The sequence below is a fragment of the Salmo salar genome, chromosome ssa13 (genome assembly GCF_905237065.1).
Source record: "Salmo salar chromosome ssa13, Ssal_v3.1, whole genome shotgun sequence".
Taxonomy (NCBI): Eukaryota; Metazoa; Chordata; class Actinopteri; order Salmoniformes; family Salmonidae; genus Salmo; species Salmo salar.
In genome coordinates, this window is record NC_059454.1 from 2,262,500 (window position 1) to 2,284,466 (window position 21,967).

At 44.7% G+C, this 21,967-nt stretch overlaps 1 protein-coding gene across 1 annotated transcript in view; it reads left to right on the plus strand.

Annotated features, from left to right (window-relative positions):
* The window catches only part of LOC106566306 (mucin-19), a 285,875-nt gene that overhangs the window by 89,537 nt on the left and 174,371 nt on the right, over positions 1-21,967 (plus strand). The window contains 2 exon segments of the mRNA XM_045692717.1: positions 6,880-6,986; positions 15,526-15,657. Of these exon segments, the coding sequence (XP_045548673.1) occupies positions 6,892-6,986; positions 15,526-15,657 (227 nt within the window). The 5' untranslated portion in view covers positions 6,880-6,891.

The window sequence follows — 21,967 nt, forward strand, 5'->3', positions numbered from 1 at the left end:
CTAAACCTAACCCCTAAGCTTAACCTCTCTGGGCTAGGCGGGACGAATTCGTCCCACCTACGTAACAGCCACTTTAAGCCTGTGGCGCGATTTTCAAAACCTTAAAAATCCTATTACTTAAATTTCTCAAACATATGACTATTTTACAGCTATTTAAAGACAAGACTCTCGTTAATCTAACCACACTGTCCGATTTCAAAAAGGCTTTACAACGAAAGCAAAACATTAGATTATGTCAGCAGAGTACCAAGCCAGAAATAATCAGACACCCATTTTTCAAGCCAGCATATAATGTCACCAAAACCCAGAAGACAGCTAAATGCAGCACTCACCTTTGATGATCTTCATCAGATGACAACCCTAGGACATTATGTTATACAATACATGCATGTTTTGTTCAATCAAGTTCATATTTATATCAAAAACCAGCTTTTTACATTAGCATGTGACGTTCAGAACTAGCATACCCCCGCAAACTTCCGGGGAATTCGCTAATATTTTACTAAATTACTCACGATAAACGTTCACAAAAAGCATAACAATTATTTTAAGAATTATAGATACAGACCTCCTCTATGCACTCGATATGTCCGATTTTAAAATAGCTTTTTGGTGAAAGCACATTTTGCAATATTCTAAGTACATAGCCCAGGCATCACGGGCTAGCTATTTAGACACCCGGCAAGTTTAGCACTCACCATAATCATATTTACTATTATAAAAGTTTGATTACCTTTTGTTGTCTTCGTCAGAATGCACTCCCAGGACTGCTACTTCAATAACAAATGTTGGTTTGGTCCAAAATAATCCATCGTTATATCCAAACAGCGGCGTTTTGTTCGTGCATTCAAGACACTATCCTAAAGGGTAAATAAGGGTGGCGAGCATGGCGCAATTCGTGACAAAAAAATTCTAAATATTCCATTACCGTACTTCGAGGCATTTCAACCGCTGTTTAAAATCAATTTTTACGCCATTTTTCTCGTAGAAAAGCGATAATATTCCGACAGGGAATCTCCTTTTCGGCAAACAGAGGAAAAAATCACAAAGGCGGGGGCGGTCGGGTCACGCGCCTAAGCCCAGTGTCCCTTGATCGACCACTTGAGCAAGGCGATAATGTGTTTCAGCCTGGGGCTGGGATGACGACATTTTGTTTTTTCCCAGGCTCTGAGCGCCTATGTACGACGTGGTAAGTGTCACGTTAGAGCAGAGATCCTTAGTAAAAGATAGAGATGGAAAAGAAGTTCAAGAAATGGTCAGACAGGCCACTTCCTGTAAAGGAATCTCTCAGGTTTTGACCTGCCATTTGAGTTCTGTTATACTCACAGACACCATTCAAACAGTTTTAGAAACTTTACTGTGTTTTCTATCCATATGTAATAAGTATATGCATATTCTAGTTACTGGGTAGGAGTGGTAACCAGATTAAATCGGGTATGTTTTTTTATCCAGCCGTGTCAATACTGCCCCCTAGCCCTAACAGGATAAAATAGCCTTTGTCCTTGTGGGGACGTGAGAAATGTCACCACGAGGGACAATTTTCAATGTTTTACTCTCCTTGTGGGGACTTTTGGGGATTTCAGGTACCCAGAAGGATAGTAATACACACACACACACACACACACACACACTGCCCCAATCTCATCTGTTAGGATTACTATATTCTGGCTGATGTCCACACCATGACCAACGTAATAGTCTGAAATGTAGGTTTCAGTAGGCCATCGTCCCCTCCCCCCACACACACACACACAAAAACTCTCTCACACACACACACACACACGCACCCTCTCACACACACACGCACCCTCTCACACACACATGCACCCTCTCTTACATACACACACCCTCTCACACACACATCCTCTCACACACACACACACTCTCTCTCACACACACTCTCTCTCTCACACACACTCTCTCTCACACACTCTCTCTCTCTCACACACACTCTCTCTCTCACACACTCTCTCTCTCACACACACACTCTCTCTCACACACTCTCTCTCTCACACACACTCACTCTCTCACACACTCTCTCTCTCTCACACACACTCTCTCTCTCACACACACATCCTCTCACACACACACACACACACACACACACACACACACACACACACACACACACTCTCTCTCTCACACTCTCTCTCTCACACACACACACTCTCTCTCTCACACTCTCTCTCTCACACACACAGACACTCTCTCTCTCACACACTCTCTCTCTCACACACACTCTCTCTCTCACACACACACTCTCTCTCACACACACTCTCTCTCTAACACACACTCTCTCTCTCACACACTCTCTCACATACAATCCCTCCATCCCAGCACCAGCAATCTGGATTGGGGAAAGAGATGAGAGATTAGGGCCAGCGGTGGGATTATATGCTCCTCTGATGCCTCGCCCCTAACCTAAATCACAACCATCTCCCCACTGGGCTAACACTGGTTGATTCAACGTTGTTGCCAACGTAATTTCAATGAAATGACGGTTAAACCAACGTGGAATATACATCGAATCGACTTATTATTTGCCCGGTGAGTCTATCTCTATCGTTGACATCTACCTTCTCCCTGTGTGAGTGTGTCTTTATTGTTCATGCTATATAACCCAACGGATAGACTCAGACGCACATTATTGGTCAGATTATCCAGGAGGTGTTAAAGCTGGGCTAGATGGAGAGTCTCCACACCTAAAGAACCTCAAATTAGACCTTCAAGCCTAACAACTTCCCTGGCAGGGATAGAATGCATTTAGTTTTACTGGTATTTAAGAGCAGTTGGAGGCCACGGAAGGAGAGTTGTGTGGCATTAAATCTCGTCTGGAGGTTTTGTTAACACAGTGTCCAAAGAATGGCCAGAGGTATACAGAATGGTGTCGTCTGCGTAGAGGTGGATCAGAGAATCACCAGCAGCGAGAGCGACATCATTGATGTATACAGAGAAGAGAGTCGGCCCGAGAATTGAACCCTGCGGTACCCCCATAGAGACTGCCAGAGGTCCGGACAACAGGCCCTCCGATTTGAAACACTGAACTCTATCTGAGAAGTAGTTGGTGAACCAGGCGAGGCAATCATTTGAGAAACCAAGGCTGTTGAGTCTGCCGATAAGAATGCGGTGATTGACAAGAGTCGAAAGCCTTGGCCAGGTCGATGAATACAGCTGCACAGTATTGTCTTTTATCGATGGCGGTTATGATATCGTTTAGGACCTTGAACGTGGCTGAGGTGTACCCATGACCAGCTCGGAAACCAGATGCCACCAGAAGCCATCTGATGCTCTGATAGGCTACTACCAGGCCCTCCACAAAACCAGGAAGTAATATAAGACTTTTTTCTTTACCACTTGGTGGACATTGCTACAGTAAATGCTTTCATTCTCCACAAGCAAAAGGTCAAATCCATCTCTCCAATTTGGCCTTCTGAGAGCAGCTGGTGTTAGAAATGGCTGAATTTGGGGCCCCAAAGCAACCTCACAACCATACCCCCCCCCATTCAAGGTGAGCACCACTATCCAACACACATGCCAAAAGACAAAAGGAAGAACTGCAAGCATTGCAGAAAATACAGGGGAAAAATAATAGTGAAATGCCAGCCCATCTGACCGAAATGCCAGTTCGCTTTTTGTTTCAAAGACTATCACGACATGCGCTAGCTATGGGGAAAGTGAAACCTAATCATCTATACCTGGGATGTAAAAGGAACCTCAACGCCATTTTGTAAATAGTTCAGCTTATTTCTATTGTTGCACCTTTTTTAGTGAAAGACATGTGTAAACCACGTTTGTGTTCGATAAGACATTTTTATATAATTTTTTTTAAATGTATATCTGTTGCTTTTATATTGTTTTTGTAAACTGTTTATTTGTATGTGGGACCAATACATTGGATATGCCTAGACTATTCGTTCAGGCACTTTAGAGAGGTTGAAAAAACACTTGGATAATCCCCTGTATGTCTCCCGACACCACCACAATGTTTGAGAGAGGTTGGTGTTGTGGAAATGTATTTTTTATAGTGAACAATAACTTTTTAGGTACATCCAGCGTCCAAAAACAGTGCAATTACCACATTTGGACACTTTGGAGAGGTTGAAAGGACACTTGAATGTACCCTGGATACCCCATAACACCACCACAATGTTTGGAGTGAGGTTGATATGGTAGAAATTGTGTTTTTATACTGAACAAATAGCATTTAAGGATTGGAAAAATGTAATATCACTGGAATGATCTAAGTTACAGACATATGTCACTTTGGAGAGGTTTAGGGACATTTGGAAACATCCCGTGACCACACCTGACAACACTTCCTCAAACATCTGCCCATTTTCTAGTTGTTAGCTCTATCAATCACTTTTCTTTTCCTGATGTTGTTCACATGGTGTGGAAGCCATCTGATGTGTTTCCAGCTCTTGGAATTAATAATTCAATTATAGCTTATCAATGAAAGATGATTTTCAAAAAATAAAATTATAAAAAACAAACGGTTATTTTGTGCGTGCTTGATCTTGTGTATTCTGAACTATGTAACTCCTATCTGTCTACTCCATTTCCTCATCATCTCCCAGATGTCTTCTTTCCAAATATAACATGTTTTTTTTTATGTCAGAATCATGTAATTACACATGAAAAGCAGTTACTTTTGGGCATATCTATTTAGGCGGAAATCTACATTTTGCCATTACATTTAAGAGGATTTATCCAATGAGAACTGTGTCCCTGACTGACTGGTTGGAAGTTATCCCTAGATTCTGGAAGGAAGTTTCCCTGGCCTAGATAATTATCTAATATCAATTTAGACTTTTATCGTCCTCATGGTTTAGGTTAGGATTGTACTAAGGGAAACTGATCAGTGGTGTCAGAGGAGATGGGGTTAGGATCGAGACTTTCTAACCCAGAAGACCAGAGGCTTACTGACGTGATCCCAAGATGGAGGGTCAGTAGAATTAGAATGGATTAGAATCCTAGATAGAATTAGAATCCTTGATAGAAATATAATTAGAATGAATTAGAATCATTGATAGAAAAGTAATTAGAATCATTGATAGAAAAATAATTTGAATAAATTAGAATCATTGATAGAAAAATAATTCAAATAAATTAGACGCCTTAATAGAAATATAATTGTAATTCTATGGGTGGGCAGAGTCCTTTGGGTGATGATGTCACAGCTGGTTTCTTTTCAATCTGGGGACTTCAACCTCCTGGATAGAGAGATTGGTTGGGTTCTGGGACTTCAACCTCCTGGATAGAGAGATTGGTTGGGTTCTGGGACTTCAACCACCTGGATAGAGAGATTGGTTGGGTTCAACCTCCTGGATATAGAGATTTGTTGGGTTCGGGGACTTCAACCTCCTGGATAGAGAGATTGGTTGGGTTCGGGGACTTCAACCTCCTGGATAGAGAGATTGGTTGGGTTCGGGGACTTCAACCTTAAGGATAGAGAGATTGTTTGGGTTCGTGGACTTCAACCTCCTGGATAGAAAGATTGGTTGGGTTCAGGGACTTCAACCTCCTGGATAGAGAGATTGGTTGGGTTCCGGGACTTCAACCTCCTGGATAGAGAGATTGGTTGGGTTTAGGGACTTCAACCTCCTGGATAGAGAGATTGGTTGGGTTCAACCTCCTGGATAGAGAGATTGGTTGGGTTCGGGGACTTCAATCTCCTGGATAGAGAGATTGGTTGGGTTCGGGGACTTCAATCTCCTGGATAGAGAGATTGGTTGGGTTTAGGGACTTCAACCTCCTGGATAGAGAGATTGGTTGGGTTCTACCTCCTGGATAGATAGATTGGTTGTGTTTGGGGACTTCAATCTCCTGGATAGAGAGATTGGTTGGGTTCAACCTCCTGGATAGAGAGATTGGTTGTGTTTGGGGACTTCAACCTCCTGGATAGAGAGATTGGTTGGGTTAGTGGACTTCAATCTCCTGGATAGAGAGATTGGTTGGGTTCGGGGACTTCAATCTCCTGGATAGAGAGATTGGTTGGGTTCAACCTCCTGGATAGAGAGATTGGTTGGGTTCGGGGACTTCAACCTCCTGGATAGAGAGATTGGTTGGGTTCAGGGACTTCAACCTCCTGGATAGAGAGATTGGTTGGGTTCGGGGACTTTAACCTCCTGGATAGATAGATTGGTTGTGTTTGGGGACTTCAATCTCCTGGATAGAGAGATTGGTTGGGTTCAACCTCCTGGATAGAGAGATTGGTTGTGTTTGGGGACTTCAACCTCCTGGATAGAGAGATTGGTTGGGTTCGGGGACTTCAACCTCCTGGATAGAGAGATTGGTTGGGTTCGGGGACTTTAACCTCCTGGATAGATAGATTGGTTGTGTTTGGGGACTTCAATCTCCTGGATAGAGAGATTGGTTGGGTTCAACCTCCTGGATAGAGAGATTGGTTGTGTTTGGGGACTTCAACCTCCTGGATAGAGAGATTGGTTGGGTTCGGGGACTTCAACCTCCTGGATAGAGAGATTGGTTGGGTTCGGGGACTTCAACCTCCTGGATAGAGAGATTGGTTGGGTTCAACCTCCTGGATAGAGAGATTGGTTGGGTTCGGGGACTTCAACCTCCTGGATAGAGAGATTGGTTGGGTTCAGGGACTTCAACCTCCTGGATAGAGAGATTGGTTGGGTTCGGGGACTTTAACCTCCTGGATAGAGAGATTGGTTGGGTTCGGCTCATTATCACTGTCTCAGTGTGGAAAACGTATCCTACAGAAATGAAATGACTCTCTTGCTGTATGTCAGTTTTATGAGGTGCATTTCAATCAGAAACACTGTCTGTTTTAAAGGAGTTGATTTGACACTGCAATGTTTGTTCTTTATTGGTAGATGTGTTGATTGACAATGTAATGTTTGTCTCCGATAGGTGGATGCCGTCATGCCATTTGGGTGCCTTGCCCTGCGAGATGGGCGGAACTTAGACGACATCTCTGATGTCACCGACAAATACGAGATTGGACAGGTCCTCAAAGCGTAAGCACCATGTTATGCTATAGACACCGTGCACATTAGTAGAGGGTTGGCCACGCCAGCCCCCTTTTCAAATAGGCTAAGGGGTGTCCCAAATGGTGCCCTATTGCCCTATTTTTCCTTTATTCCCTACATTTAACCAAATCCCTATGGGTCCTGTAAAGTAGTGCACTACATTTAACCAGATCCCTATGGGTCCTGTAAAGTACTGCACTACATTTAACCAGATCCCTTTGGGTCCTGTAAAGTAGTGCACTACATTTAACCAGATCCCTATGGGTCCTGTAAAGTAGTGCACTACATTTAACTAGATCCCTATGGGTCCTGTATAGTGCACTACATTTAACCAGATCCCTATGGGTCCTGTAAAGTAGTGCACTACATTTAACCAGATCCCTATGGGTCCTATATAGTGCACTACATTTAACTAGATACCTATGGGTCCTATATAGTGCACTACATTTAACTAGATCCCTATGGGTCCTGTATAGTGCACTACATTTAACCAGATCCCTATGGGCCCTGCATAGTGCACTACATTTAACCAGATCCCTATGGGTCCTGTAAAGTAGTGCACTACATTTAACCAGATCCCTATGGGTCCTGTAAAGTAGTGCACTACATTTAACCAGATCCCTATGGGTTCTGTAAAGTAGTGCACTACATTTAACCAGATCCCTGTGGGTCCTGTAAAGTAGTGCACTACATTGAATCAGATCCCTATGAGTCCTGTAAAGTAGTGCACTACATTTAACCAGATCCCTATGGGTCCTGTATAGTGCATTACTTTTAACCAGATCCCTATGGGTCCTGTAAAGTAGTGCACTACATTTAACCAGATCCCTATGGGTCCTGTATAGTGCACTACTTTTAACCAGATCCCTATGGGTCCTGTAAAGTAGTGCACTACATTTAACCAGATCCCTATGGGTCCTGTAAAGTAGTGCACTACATTTAACCAGATCCCTATGGGTCCTGTAAAGTAGTGCACTACATTTAATCAGATCCCTATGGGTCCTGTAAAGTAGTGCACTACATTTAACCAGATCCCTATGGGTCCTGTATAGTGCACTACATTTAACCAGATCCCTATGGGTCCTGTAAAGTAGCGCACTACATTTAACCAGATCCCTATGGGTCCTGTATAGTGCACTACATTTAACCAGATCCCTATGGGTCCTGTATAGTGCACTACTTTTAACCAGATCTCTATGGGTCCTGTATAGTGCACTACATTTAACCAGATCCCTATGGGTCCTGTAAAGTAGTGCACTACATTTAACCAGATCCCTATGGGTCCTGTAAAGTAGTGCACCACATTTAACCAGATCCCTATGGGTCCTATATAGTGCACTACTTTTAACCAGATCCCTATGGGTCCTGTATAGTGCACTACATTTAACCAGATCCCTATGGGTGCTGTAAAGTAGTGCACTACATTTAACCAGATCCCTATTGGTCCTGTATAGTGCACTACATTTAACCAGATCCCTATGGGTCCTGTAAAGTAGCGCACTACATTTAACCAGATCCCTATGGGTGCTGTATAGTGCACTACATTTAACCAGATCCCTATGGGTCCTGTATAGTGCACTACTTTTAACCAGATCTCTATGGGTCCTGTATAGTGCACTACATTTAACCAGATCCCTATGGGTCCTGTAAAGTAGTGCACTACATTTAACCAGATCCCTATGGGTCCTGTAAAGTAGTGCACTACATTTAACCAGATCCCTATGGGTCCTGTAAAGTAGTGCACCACATTTAACCAGATCCCTATGGGTCCTATATAGTGCACTACTTTTAACCAGATCCCTATGGGTCCTATATAGTGCACTACATTTAACCAGATCCCTATGGGTCCTGTAAAGTAGTGCACTACATTTAACCAGATCCCTATGGGTCCTGTAAAGTAGTGCACTACATTTAACCAGAGCCCTATGGGTCCTGTATAGTGCACTACAATTCAGACATAGTCTAAATGTAACTGAATTCACCTCTATACAGTATGCAGCTGTTCCTCAAACAGTGTTTAATTTAATTTCCCAGTTCCTCCTCTACCCTGCAGCTCCGGGCTCCTCCTCTGTCAATTAACCAAACGAGGTAGGACATGTTGTCATAAAGCTGTGAGAATCTGATGCCTGCTGCACTGACCAGGTTATGACCGACACACGCACCTCAGTGTGCTGCTGCCATATGGCAACAACAACATCTGGACTTGGAGCGCTATATGCCCCTGTTTTATATAACACACACACACACACGCACACGCACGCACACACACACACACACACACACACACACACACACACACACACACACACACACACACACACACACACACACACACACACACACACACACACACACACACACACACACACAAAAGAAAGGTTTCCACTTATATAGTGACTATTTCACTAACAACTATTGAAACATTTCTGAATTCTGGCGCTAAAAGCCTACAGGGAGATTTCTGAACGTTGGAGCTGTAAGAAAACAGGGAGAAGATTTCACCATATATATTTTATAAAGGGGAAACCATATGTTCATATTCATGATGACAGGTTGAGGTAAAGGGGAAACCATACATTCATTATTCATGATGTCAGGTTGAGGTAAAGAGGAAACCATACGGTCATTATTCATGATGACAGGTTGAGGTAAAGGGGAAACCATACATTCATTATTCATGATGTCAGGTTGAGGTAAAGAGGAAACCATACATTCATGATGTCAGGTTGAGGTAAAGGGGAAACCATACGTTCATATTCATGATGTCAGGTTGATGTAAAGGGGAAACCATACGTTCATATTCATGATGTCAGGTTGAGGTAAAGGGGAAACCATACATTCATTATTCATGATTCAGGTTGAGGTAAAGGGGAAACCATACATTCATTATTCATGATGTCAGGTTGAGGTAAAGGGGAAACCATACGTTCATATTCATGATGTCAGGTTGAGGTAAAGGGGAAACCATACATTCATTATTCATGATGTCAGGTTGAGGTAAAGGGGAAACCATACGGTCATTATTCATGATGTCAGGTTGGGGTAAAGAGAACCTATATTTTATTTCACCTTTATTTAACCAGGTAGGCCAGTTGAGAACAAGTTCTCATTTACAACTGTGACCTGGCCAAGATAAAGCAACGCAGTGCGACACAAACAACAACAACAGAGTTACACATGGAATAAACAAACGTACAGTCAATAACACAATAGAACATCTATATACAGTGTGTGCAAATGAGGTAAGATTAGGGAGGTACGGCAATAAATAGGCCGTAGTGGTGAAGTAATTACAATTTAGCAATTAAACAATGGAGTGATAGATGTGCAGAAGATGAATGTGCAAGTAGAGATACTGGGGTGCAAAGGAGTAAAATAAATAACAATATGGGGATGAGGTAGTTGGATGGGCTATTTACAGATGGGCTATGTACAGGTGCAATGATCTGTGAGCTGCTCTGACAGCTGGTGCTTAAAGCTAGAGAGGGAGATATGAGTCTCCAGCTTCAGAGATTTTTACAGTTCGTTCCAGTCATTGGCAGCAGAGAACGGGAAGGAAAGGCGGCCAAAGGAGGAGTTGGCTTTGGGGATGACCAGTGAGACATACCTGCTGGAGCGCGTGCTACGGGTGGATGCTCCTATGGTGACCAATGAGCTGAGATAAGGCGGGGCTTTACCTAGCAAAAACTTATAGATGACCTGGAGCCAGTGTGTTTGGCAATGAATATGAAGCGAGGGCCAGCCAGCGAGAGCATACAGGTCGCAGTGGTGGGTAGTATATGGGGCTTTGGTGACAAAACGGTTGGCACTGTGATAGACTACATCCAATTTGCTAAGTAGAGTGTTGGAGGCTATTTTTGTAAATGATGTCGCCGAAGTAAAGGATTGGTAGGATAGTCAGTTTTACGACGGTATGTTTGGCAGCATGAGTGAAGGATGCTTTGTTGCGAAATAGGAAGCCGATTCTAGATTTAATTTTGGATTGGAGATGCTTAATGTGAGTCTGGAGGGAGAGTTTACAGTCTAACCAGACACCTAGGTAATTGTAGTTGTCTACGTATTCTAAGTCAGAACCGTCCAGAGTAGTGATGCTGGACGGGCGGGCAGGTGCGGGCAGCGATCGGTTGAAGAGCGTGCATTTAGTTTTACTTGCATTTAAGAGCAGTTGGAGGCCACGGAAGGAGAGTTGTATGGCATTGAAGCTTGTCTGGAGGTTAGTTAACACAGTGTCCAAAGAAGGGCCAGAAGTATACAGAATAGTGTCGTCTGCGTAGAGGTGGATCAGAGAATCACCAGCAGCAAGAGCGACATCATTGATGTATACAGAGAAGAGAGTTGGCCCGAGATTTGAACCCTGTGGCACCCCACTAGAGACTGCCAGAGGTCTGGACAACAGGCCCTCCGATTTGACACACTGAACACTGTCTGAGAAGTAGCTGGTGAACCAGGCGAGGCAGTCATTTGAGAAACTAAGGCTGTTGAGTCTGCCGATAAGATTGTGGTGATTGACAGAGTCGAAAGCCTTGGCCAGGTCGATGAATACAGCTGCACAGTATTGTCTCTTATCGATGGCTGTTATGATATCATTTAGGACCTTGAGCGTGGCTGAGGTGCACCCATGACCAGCTCGGAAAACAGATTGCATAGTGGAGAAGGTACTGTGGGATTCGAAATGGTCGGTGATCTGTTTGTTAACTTGGCTTTCGAAGACCTTAGAAAGGCAGGGTAGGATTTATATAGGTCTGTAATAGTTTGGGTCTAGAGTGTCTCCCCCTTTGACCGCGGCAGCTTTCCAATCTTTAGGGATCTCAGACGATACGAAAGAGAAGTTGAACAGGCTAGTAATAGGGGTTGCAACAATTGCGGTGGATAATTTTAGAAAGAGAGGGTCCAGATTGTCTAGCCCTGCTGATTTGCAGGCGTCCAGATTTTGCAGTTCTTTCAGAACATCTGCTATCTGGATTTGGGTGAAGGAGAAATGGGGTAGGCTTGGGCAAGTTGCTGTGGGAGGTGCAGAGCTGTTGACCGGGGTTGGGGTAGCCAGGTGGAAAGCATGGCCAGCCGTGGAAAAATGCTTATTGAAATTCTCAATTATTGTGGATTTATCGGTGGTGACAGTGTTACCTAGCCTCAGTGCAGTGGGCAGCTGGGAGGAGGTGCTCTTATTCTCCATGGACTTTACAGTGTCCCAGAACTTTTTAGAGTTTATGCTACAGGATGCAAATTTCAGTTTGAAAAAGCTAACTTTTGCTTTCCTAACTGCCTGTGTATATTGGTTCCTAACTTCCCTTAAAAATTGCATATCGCGGCGACTATTCGATGCTATAGTCATATTCATTATTCATGATGTCAGGTTGAGGTAAAGGGGAAACCATATGTTCATATTCATTATGTCAGGTTGAGGTAAAGGGGAAACCATACATTCATATTCATGATGTCAGGTTGAGGTAAAGGGGAAACCATACATTCATTATTCATGATGTCAGGCTGAGGTAAAGGGGAAACCATACAGTCATATTCATGATGTCAGGATGAGGTAAAGGTGAAACCATACGTTCATTATTCATGATGTCAGGTTGAGGTAAAGGGGAAACCATACGGTCATTATTCATGATGTCAGGTTGAGGTAAAGGTGAAACCATACGGTCATAGTCATGATGTCAGGTTGAGGTAAAGGGGAAACCATACGGTCATATTCATGATGTCAGGTTGAGGTAAAGGAGAAACCATACGTTCATTATTCATGATGTCAGGTTGAGGTAAAGGGGAAACCATATGTTCATTATTCATGATGTCAGGTTGAGGTAAAGGGGAAACCATACGTTCATTATTCATGATGTCAGGTTGAGGTAAAAGGGAAACCATATGGTCATATTCTGTAAACCGAGGTTTAATTCGTAACATCTTATGACATTGGTATGGAAATAGCATCTGCCCCTTTCGTTCGTCTGGTTGATTTGTGGTTGTGGTTTAAGGCTGGTGTGTGCATTTTCACCTAGTCTCTCATTAACATAAGTTAGGATTTGTCCGTCAGTGTTTGGTGTAGTGTTTAGGACTGCGGTGTGTCTCAGGGATCCAGATCCTGTTATTGTGCTGGAGATAATGACTGAGGTAAACCCTGGTATTGTGCTGGAGATAATGACTGAGGTAGATCCTGGTATTGTGCTGGAGATTGTGACTGAGGTAGACCCTGGTATTGTTCTGGGGATAGTGACTGAGGTTGACCCTGGTATTGTTCTGGGGATAGTGGCTGAGGTAGATCCTGGTATTGTGCTGGAGATAATGACTGAGGTAGATCCTGGTATTGTGCTGGAGATAATGACTGAGGTAAACCCTGATTTTGTGCTGGAGATAATGACTGAGGTAGATCCTGGTATTGTGCTGGAGATAGTGACTGAGGTAGACCCTGGTATTGTGCTGGAGATAGTGACTGAGGTAGACCCTGGTATTGTGCTGGAGATGGTGACTGAGGTAGATCCTGGTATTGTGCTGGAGATAATGACTGAGGTAAACCCTGGTTTTGTGCTGGAGACAATGACTGAGGTAGATCCTGGTATTGTGCTGGAGATAGTGACTGAGGTAGACCCTGGTATTGTGCTGGAGATAGTGACTGAGGTAGACCCTGGTATTGTGCTGGAGATGGTGACTGAGGTAGACCCTGGTATTGTGCTGGAGATGGTGACTGAGGTAGATCCTGGTATTGTGCTTGAGATAATGACTGAGGTAGACCCTGGTATTGTGCTGGAGATGGTGACTGAGGTAGACCCTGGTATTGTGCTGGAGATGGTGACTGAGGTAGTCCATGGTATTGTGCTGGAGATAATGACTGAGGTAGATCCTGGTATTGTGCTGGAGATAATGACTGAGGTAGATCCTGGTATTGTGCTGGAGATAATGACTGAGGTAGTCCATGGTATTGTGCTGGAGATAGTGACTGAGGTAGATCCTGGTATTGTGCTGGAGATAATGACTGAGGTAGACCCTGGTATTGTGCTGGAGATAGTGACTGAGGTAGATCCTGGTATTGCGCTGGAGATAATGACTGAGGTAGATCCTGGTATTGTGCTTGAGATAATGACTGAGGTAGACCCTGGTATTGTGCTGGAGATAATGACTGAGGTAGACCCTGGTATTGTGCTGGAGATAGTGACTGAGGTAGACCCTGGTATTGTGCTGGAGATGGTGACTGAGGTAGACCCTGGTATTGTGCTGGAGATGGTGACTGAGGTAGATCCTGGTATTGTGCTTGAGATAATGACTGAGGTAGACCCTGGTATTGTGCTGGAGATGGTGACTGAGGTAGACCCTGGTATTGTGCTGGAGATGGTGACTGAGGTAGTCCATGGTATTGTGCTGGAGATAATGACTGAGGTAGATCCTGGTATTGTGCTGGAGATAATGACTGAGGTAGATCCTGGTATTGTGCTGGAGATAATGACTGAGGTAGTCCATGGTATTGTGCTGGAGATAGTGACTGAGGTAGATCCTGGTATTGTGCTGGAGATAATGACTGAGGTAGACCCTGGTATTGTGCTGGAGATAGTGACTGAGCTAGATCCTGGTATTGCGCTGGAGATAATGACTGAGGTAGATCCTGGTATTGTGCTTGAGATAATGACTGAGGTAGACCCTGGTATTGTGCTGGAGATAATGACTGAGGTAGATCCTGGTATTGTGCTGGAGATAGTGACTGAGGTAGACCCTGGTATTGTGCTGGAGATAATGACTGAGGTAGATCCTGGTATTGTGCTGGAGATAGTGACTGAGTTAGACCCTGGTATTGTGCTGGAGATAATGACTGAGGTAGACCCTGGTATTGTGCTGGAGATAATACCTGAGGTAGGCCCTGGTATTGTGCTGGAGATAATGACTGAGGTAGTCCATGGTATTGTGCTGGAGATAATGACTGAGGTAGACCCTGGTTTTGTGCTGAAGATCGTGACTGGTTTTGTGCTGGAGATGGTGACTGAGGTAGACCCTGGTATTGTGCTGGCGATAGTAACTGAGGTAGACCCTGGTATTGTGCTGGAGATAATGACTGAGGTCATTTAACCACTCTGTTCATTATGTAGTCTGTTAACCACTCTGTTCATTGTGTAGTCTGTTAACCACTATGTTACTTTTAAAGATGCAGTCCTCAGTCTTTCTGTCTTTCCTACAGTAAAGGCCGTTTCATTACTGGTTGTGAATTAATGCTTTTTGGCCATGCATGTTTCTCTGTGTCTGCTCTGCCCTGTCGCTCTTCGTGGCCTTGATTTGTTTTAAAGCTATTTAAAATATGTCGGTCTGCCTAATATGTCCCTAACCTTGCTGTTTTGTCCACTGGGATTGTTTTTAGGCATTAACAGAGATTGAGGAGTGCTGCTTTAAAATGCATCTGTCCTGACTATGTTCTCCTCTGCCTCCTTTCTCTTTTACTCTATCACTGTCTCTCACTCTCTCGTCTCTCTCTCAACCCCTCTCTCTTCACTCTCTACCTTCTCTCTTCTCCCTCTCGTCCCTCCCTCTCCCCGCTCCCTGTCTGCAGGAAGGAGTTCTGTGAGCTGTGTATGGCTAAAGACAGACAGACCAACAAGGTATTTGTCTGTAAGAAGTTTCTCAAGAAGGACGGTAGGAAAGTACGCAAGGCTGCCAAGAATGAAATCCTGATCCTCAAAATGTACGTGATCCCTTGATGTACAGAGCGACAGACCCGCTCTCTGTTTAAATCATTCTTTCCTCCTGTACTTTATCTGAGTATAAGTTGAAATTGTAGCAGCTAATAACAGAACATGTAATGCTATCCCTGAGGCTACTGAGGCCCACAGTGTCTGACAGTTTTTGCTTCTCAGTTTTCTACAATGATGACAAAAACGTAGTTTTCCAGGTCTTAATTTATAGGAACAAACCAGTAGTCACTGCAGGGTACTTCCATATGTTTTCAGTCACTTTCTGTGTGCACCCCATTTTTTTTCTTTTTCTTACAACAACAAAAAATTCTCCCTCCAAATTCGTGGTATCGAATTGGTAGTTACAGTCTTGTTCCATCGCTGCAACTTCCGTATGGACTCGTATGGAAAAGCGAAGGTTGAAAGCGGTGCATCCTCCGAAACACAACCCAACCAAGCCAACACTGCTTCTTGACACAATGCCGGCTTAACCCGGAAGTCAGACGTTTAACCCGGAAACCAAACACCGTATACCTGGCGATCATGTCAGCATGACTTGCGCCCGGCCCGCCACAGGAGTCACTAGAGCACGATGGAACAAGAACATCCCTGCCGGACAAACCCTCCCCTAACCCGGACGACGCTGGGAAAATTGTGCACCGCTTCATGGGTCTCCCGGTCGCGGCCGGCTGCGACAGAGCCTGGACTTGAATCAGGATCTCTAGTGGCACAGCCACTCGGCAGGCCCTGTGTGCACCCCTTTTGATTTGTACGAAACCTTTTCTACAGGTGGAAGTGGTCAAAAAGTGACTTTTTTCAAAACTTTAAGGAGATAAGAGGTGCTCAAAGTTGACCCATTTTGTTGGAGATAATGACTGATTGACCCCACAATACCATGAGACATCCATGTCTACATTACTGGAAAGTAGATAAATGGTTGAGTTTGAAATAATTTGAAAGCTTACGAACAGGGTTGTCAAACCATTTTATGATTTCTGGAATAAAAGTTCTGCGTTGCATCTGAGAATTACATTGACGTGTTGACGGACTCGGTGACTGAGTTAATCAGGAAGTGCATAGAGGATGTTGTTCCCACTGTGACTGGATTCATCAGATAGAGGATGTTGTTCCTACTGTGATGGGGTTCATCAGGAAGTGGATAGAGGATGTTGTTCCTACTGTGACGGGGTTCATCAGGAAGTGGATAGAGGATGTTGTTCCTACTTTGACGGGGTTCATCAGGAAGTGGATAGAGGATGTTGTTCCTACTGTGACTGGGTTCATCAGGAAGTGGATAGAGGATGTTGTTCCCACTGTGACTGGGTTCATCAGGAAGTGGATAGAGGATGTTGTTCCCACTGTGACTGGGTTCATCAGGAAGTGGATAGAGGATGTTGTTCCCACTGTGACTGGGTTCATCAGGAAGTGGATAGAGGATGTTGTTCCCACTGTGACTGGGTTCATCAGGAAGTGGATAGAGGATGTTGTTCCTACTGTGACTGGGTTCATCAGGAAGTGGATAGAGGATGTTGTTCCCACTGTGATGATTAGAACTTATCCAAACCAGAAACTGTGGATAGAAGGCAGCATTCGCACAAAACTGAAAGTGCAAGCAACCACATTTAATGACGGTAAGTTGACTGGGAACATGGACTAGTACAGAGTCCAGCCATGCCCTCCGTAAGGCAATCAAAAGGGCAAATCGTCAGTACAGAGACAAAGTGGAGTCACAATACAACGGCTCAGACACGAGGCATATGTGGCAGTGACTCGAGACAATAATTATAAAGGGAAAACCAGCCATGTCGTGGACACCAACGCTTTGCTCCAGGACAAGCTAAACACCTTCTTCGCCCTCTTCGAGGAAAACACAGTGCTGTCAATGCAGGCCACCGCCGCTCTCGTTCTCCGTGGCTGACGTACGTAAGACATTTAAGTGTGTTAACCCTCGCATGGCTGCCGGCCAAGACGGCATCCCTAACCGTGTCAGAGCATGTGCAGACCAGCTGGCTGGAGTGTTTTTTACGGATATGTTTACAGATATATTGTTACATTCCCCAGGGAACTAACAAAATGTCACTGACCAACAACCAAAGTGAAACAGGTGGGGTTTTAGGAGGGGTTCTAAAAGACACTCATGGGGTTTTAGAAGGGGTTCTGAAAGACACTCATGGGGTTTTAGAAGGGGTTCTGAAAGACACTCATGGGGTTTTAGGAGGGGTTCTGAAAGACACTCATGGGGTTTTAGGAGGGGTTCTGAAAGACATACATGGGGTTTTAGGAGGGGTTCTGAAAGACACTCATGGGGTTTTAGGAGGGGTTCTGAAAGACACTCATGGGGTTTTAGGGGGGGTTCTGAAAGACACTCATGGGGTTTTAGGAGGGGTTCTGAAAGACACTCATGGGGTTTTACGAGGGGTTCTGAAAGACACTCATGGGGTTTTAGCAGGGGTTCTGAAAGACACTCATGGGGGTTTAGAAGGGGTTCTGAAAGACACTCATGGGGTTTTAGCAGGGGTTCTGAAAGACACTCATGGGGTTTTAGGAGGGGTTCTGAAAGACACTCATGGGGTTTTAGAAGGGGTTCTGAAAGACACTCATGGGGTTTTAGGAGGGGTTCTGAAAGACACTCATGGGGGGTGTCCACTGACAGTTGACTAGCAACAACAACTGGAACCTCATAGCCTGGTTCCTCTCTAGGTTTCTTCCTAGGTTTTGGCCTTTCTAGAGAGTTTTTCCTAGCCACCGTGCTTTCTACATCTGCATTGCTTGCTGTTTGGGGGTTTTAGGCTGGGTTTCTGTACAGCACTTTGAGATATCGGCTGATGTAAGAAGGGCTATATAAATACATTTGATTTGATTTGAAAGGACACCCATCATGAGCACCCACTAGCAAAACGAAATCAGATAAAGGATTGTTGATATTGAACTCTAAATAGGGAGCGTCAACTAAAGGTGTTAACCCTCTGCATCTATCAAGACAACTGGAGCAATGGAACAACCACCGTTAAACAGCACCTGGGCCAGCACAGGTGAAACACCTTCCCACTAATGAGGTGGCACCAATCGGTGCAAACAAGCTATACGTGTCAAAGTCGACCTCAAAACATAATTGGAAAAACCAAAGCCTGTAACAATATTCAATCTTTCCCTATCCCAGTCTGCTGTCCCCACTTCCTTCAAGATGTCCACCATTGTTCCTGTACCCAAAAAAGCAAAGGTAACTGAACTAAATGACTACCGCCCCATAGCACTCACTTCTGTCATCATGAAGTGCTTTGAGGGGCTAGTTAAGGATCATATCACCTCCACCTTACCTGACACCCTAGACCCACTTCAATTTGCTTACAGCTCCAATAGATCCACAGACAATACAATCGCCTGCACACTGCCCTATCCCATCTGGAAAAGAGGAATACCTATGTAAGAATGCTGTTTATCGACTACAGCTCAGCCTTCAACACTATGACTGCATGGCCTCACACTTTTCCAACTCAATCATCAAGTTTGCAGACAACATAACAGTGGTAGGCTTGATTACCGACAACGACGAAGTGAGGTCTTCAGGAGACAGCAGAGGGAGCACTCCCCCATCCACATCGACAGGGGGACAATCTTCAAGTTCCTCGGTGTACACATGACTGACAATCTTAAATGGTCCATCCTACCTCAGGAGGCTGAAGAAATTTGGCTTGGCCCCTAAGACCCTCACAAACTTCTACAGATTCACTATTGAAGGCACCCTGTGCTGTATCACCACCTGGTACGGCAACTGCACCATCCACAACCGCAAGGCTCTCCAGAGGGTGGTGCGGTCAGCCCAATGCATCACTGGGGGCCCACCGCCTGCCCTCCAGGACACCTACTGCACCCGGTGTCACAGGAAGGCCAAGAAGATCATCAAGGATCACCCAAGCCACTGCCTGTTCACCCTGCGACCATCTAGAAGGCGGAGACAGTACAGGTGCATCAAAGCTGGGACCGAGCGACTGAAAAACAGCTTTTATCTCCAGGTCATCAGACTGTTCAATACTACCCTACCCTGAACTTTTTTGTTACTATCCGGCTACCACCCGGTACTTAACCCTGCACTTTAGAGACAGCTGTTCTATGTACATAGTCATTGAACAATTATGTTTACATACTATTTTACCCACTTCATATGTACAGTGCATTCGGAAAGTATTCAGACCCCTTGACATTTTCCACATTTTGTTACGTTACTGCCTTGTTCTAAAAAAAAGTATTATTATTTTTTAAGTTCCCTCAATCGACACACAATGTGGACCGTAGACCCTTGTCTTACCAGACGCCGCTGTTCTATCCTGCCGATACAGCGTATAACCAGCCAGCTGTATGTCATTCATGTCGTCGTTCAGCCACGACTCCGTGAAGCATAAGATGTTACAGTCTTTAATGTCCCGTTGGTAGTTTAATCTTCCGCGTAACTCGTCGATTTTATTCTCCAAAGATTGCACGTTTGCTAGCAGAATGGAGGGAAATGGGGGTTTATTCGATTGCCTACGAATTCTCAGAAGGCAGCCCGACCTTCGGCCCCTCTTTCTCCGGCTCCTCTTCACGCAGATCACGGGGATCGGGGCCTGTTCCCAAGGAAGCAGTGTATTGTTTTGTATTGTTAGGTATGACTACACTGTTGAAGCTAGAAACAGAAGCATTTAGCTACACCCGTGATAACATCTGCAAAATATGTGTACGTGACCAATAACATTTGATTTAATTTGAATGAGTTGGGATTAAAGTCCAAAAAGTGACTTTCTGACCACTTCTACCATGGGCAAACACCTATGGCAGGTTTCGTTCAAATCAAAATGGGTACAGTCAGAAAGTGATTGAAATCATATGGAATGACTAGTTGTTTACTGGCTAGGCGAGCTAAAACCAGCTGCAGGCCTCTAGGACGTACTGTAGTTAATATCATTGACTAGTTGTTTACTGGCTAGGGGGACTAAAACCAGGAATAGAGTTTTAGTATGCATCCCAAATGGCACCCTATTCCCTATGGGCCCTAGTCAAAAGTAGTGCACTATATAGGGAATGTGGTCCCATTTAGGATGTAACCCTGGTCTCGCAGGTCTAAATCAGACACTATTTCAAAAAGAAAGAACGTTTCAGACAGCAGACAAGAGTTCAGTTTAAGACCTGTTTCTGTGTCTGAATCTCTCCTCCGCTGGTTCCTGTTTCTGTGTCTGAATCTCTCCTCCTCTGGTTCCTGTTCCTGTGTCTGAATCTCTCCTCCACTGGTTTCTGTATCTGAATCTCTCCTCCGCTCGTTCCTGTTCCTGTGTATGAATCTCTCCTCCACTTGTTCCTGTGTCTGAATCTCTCCTCCACTGGTTCCTGTTTCTGTGTCTGAATCTCTCCTCCACTGGTTCCTGTTTCTGTGTCTGAATCTCTCCTCCACTGGTTCCTGTTTCTGTGTCTGAATCTCTCCTCCGCTGGTTCCTGTGTCTGAATCTCTCCTCCACTGGTTCCTGTTCCTGTGTCTGAATCTCTCCTCCACTGGTTCCTGTTCCTGTATCTGAATCTCTCCTCCGCTGGTTCCTGTGTCTGAATCTCTCCTCCACTGGTTCCTTTTTCTGTGTCTGAATCTCTCCTCTGCTGGTTCCTGTTCCTGTGTCTGAATCTCTCCTCCACTGGTTTCTGTTTCTGTGTCTGAATCTCTCCTCCACTGGTTCCTGTGTCTGAATCTCTCCTCCGCTGGTTCCTGTTCCTGTGTCTGAATCTCTCCTCTGCTGGTTCCTGTTCCTGTGTCTGTATCTCTCCTCCTCTGGTTCCTGTTTCTGTGTCTGAATCTCTCCTCCACTGTTTCCTGTTCCTGTGTCTGAATCTCTCCTCCACTGGTTCCTGTTCCTGTGTCTGAATCTCTCCTCCACTGGTTCCTGTTCCTGTATCTGAATCTCTCCTCCGCTGGTTCCTGTGTCTGAATCTCTCCTCCACTGGTTCCTGTTTCTGTGTCTGAATCTCTCCTCTGCTGGTTCCTGTTCCTGTGTCTGAATCTCTCCTCCACTGGTTTCTGTGTCTGAATCTCTCCTCCACTGGTTCCTGTTCCTGTATCTGAATCTCTCCTCCGCTGGTTTCTGTGTCTGAATCTCTCCTCCACTGGTTCCTGTGTCTGTGTCTGAATCTCTCCTCCACTGGTTCCTGTTCCTGTATCTGAATCTCTCCTCCGCTGGTTCCTGTGTCTGAATCTCTCCTCCACTGGTTCCTGTTTCTGTGTCTGAATCTCTCCTCTGCTGGTTCCTGTTCCTGTGTCTGAATCTCTCCTCCACTGGTTTCTGTTCCTGTGTCTGAATCTCTCCT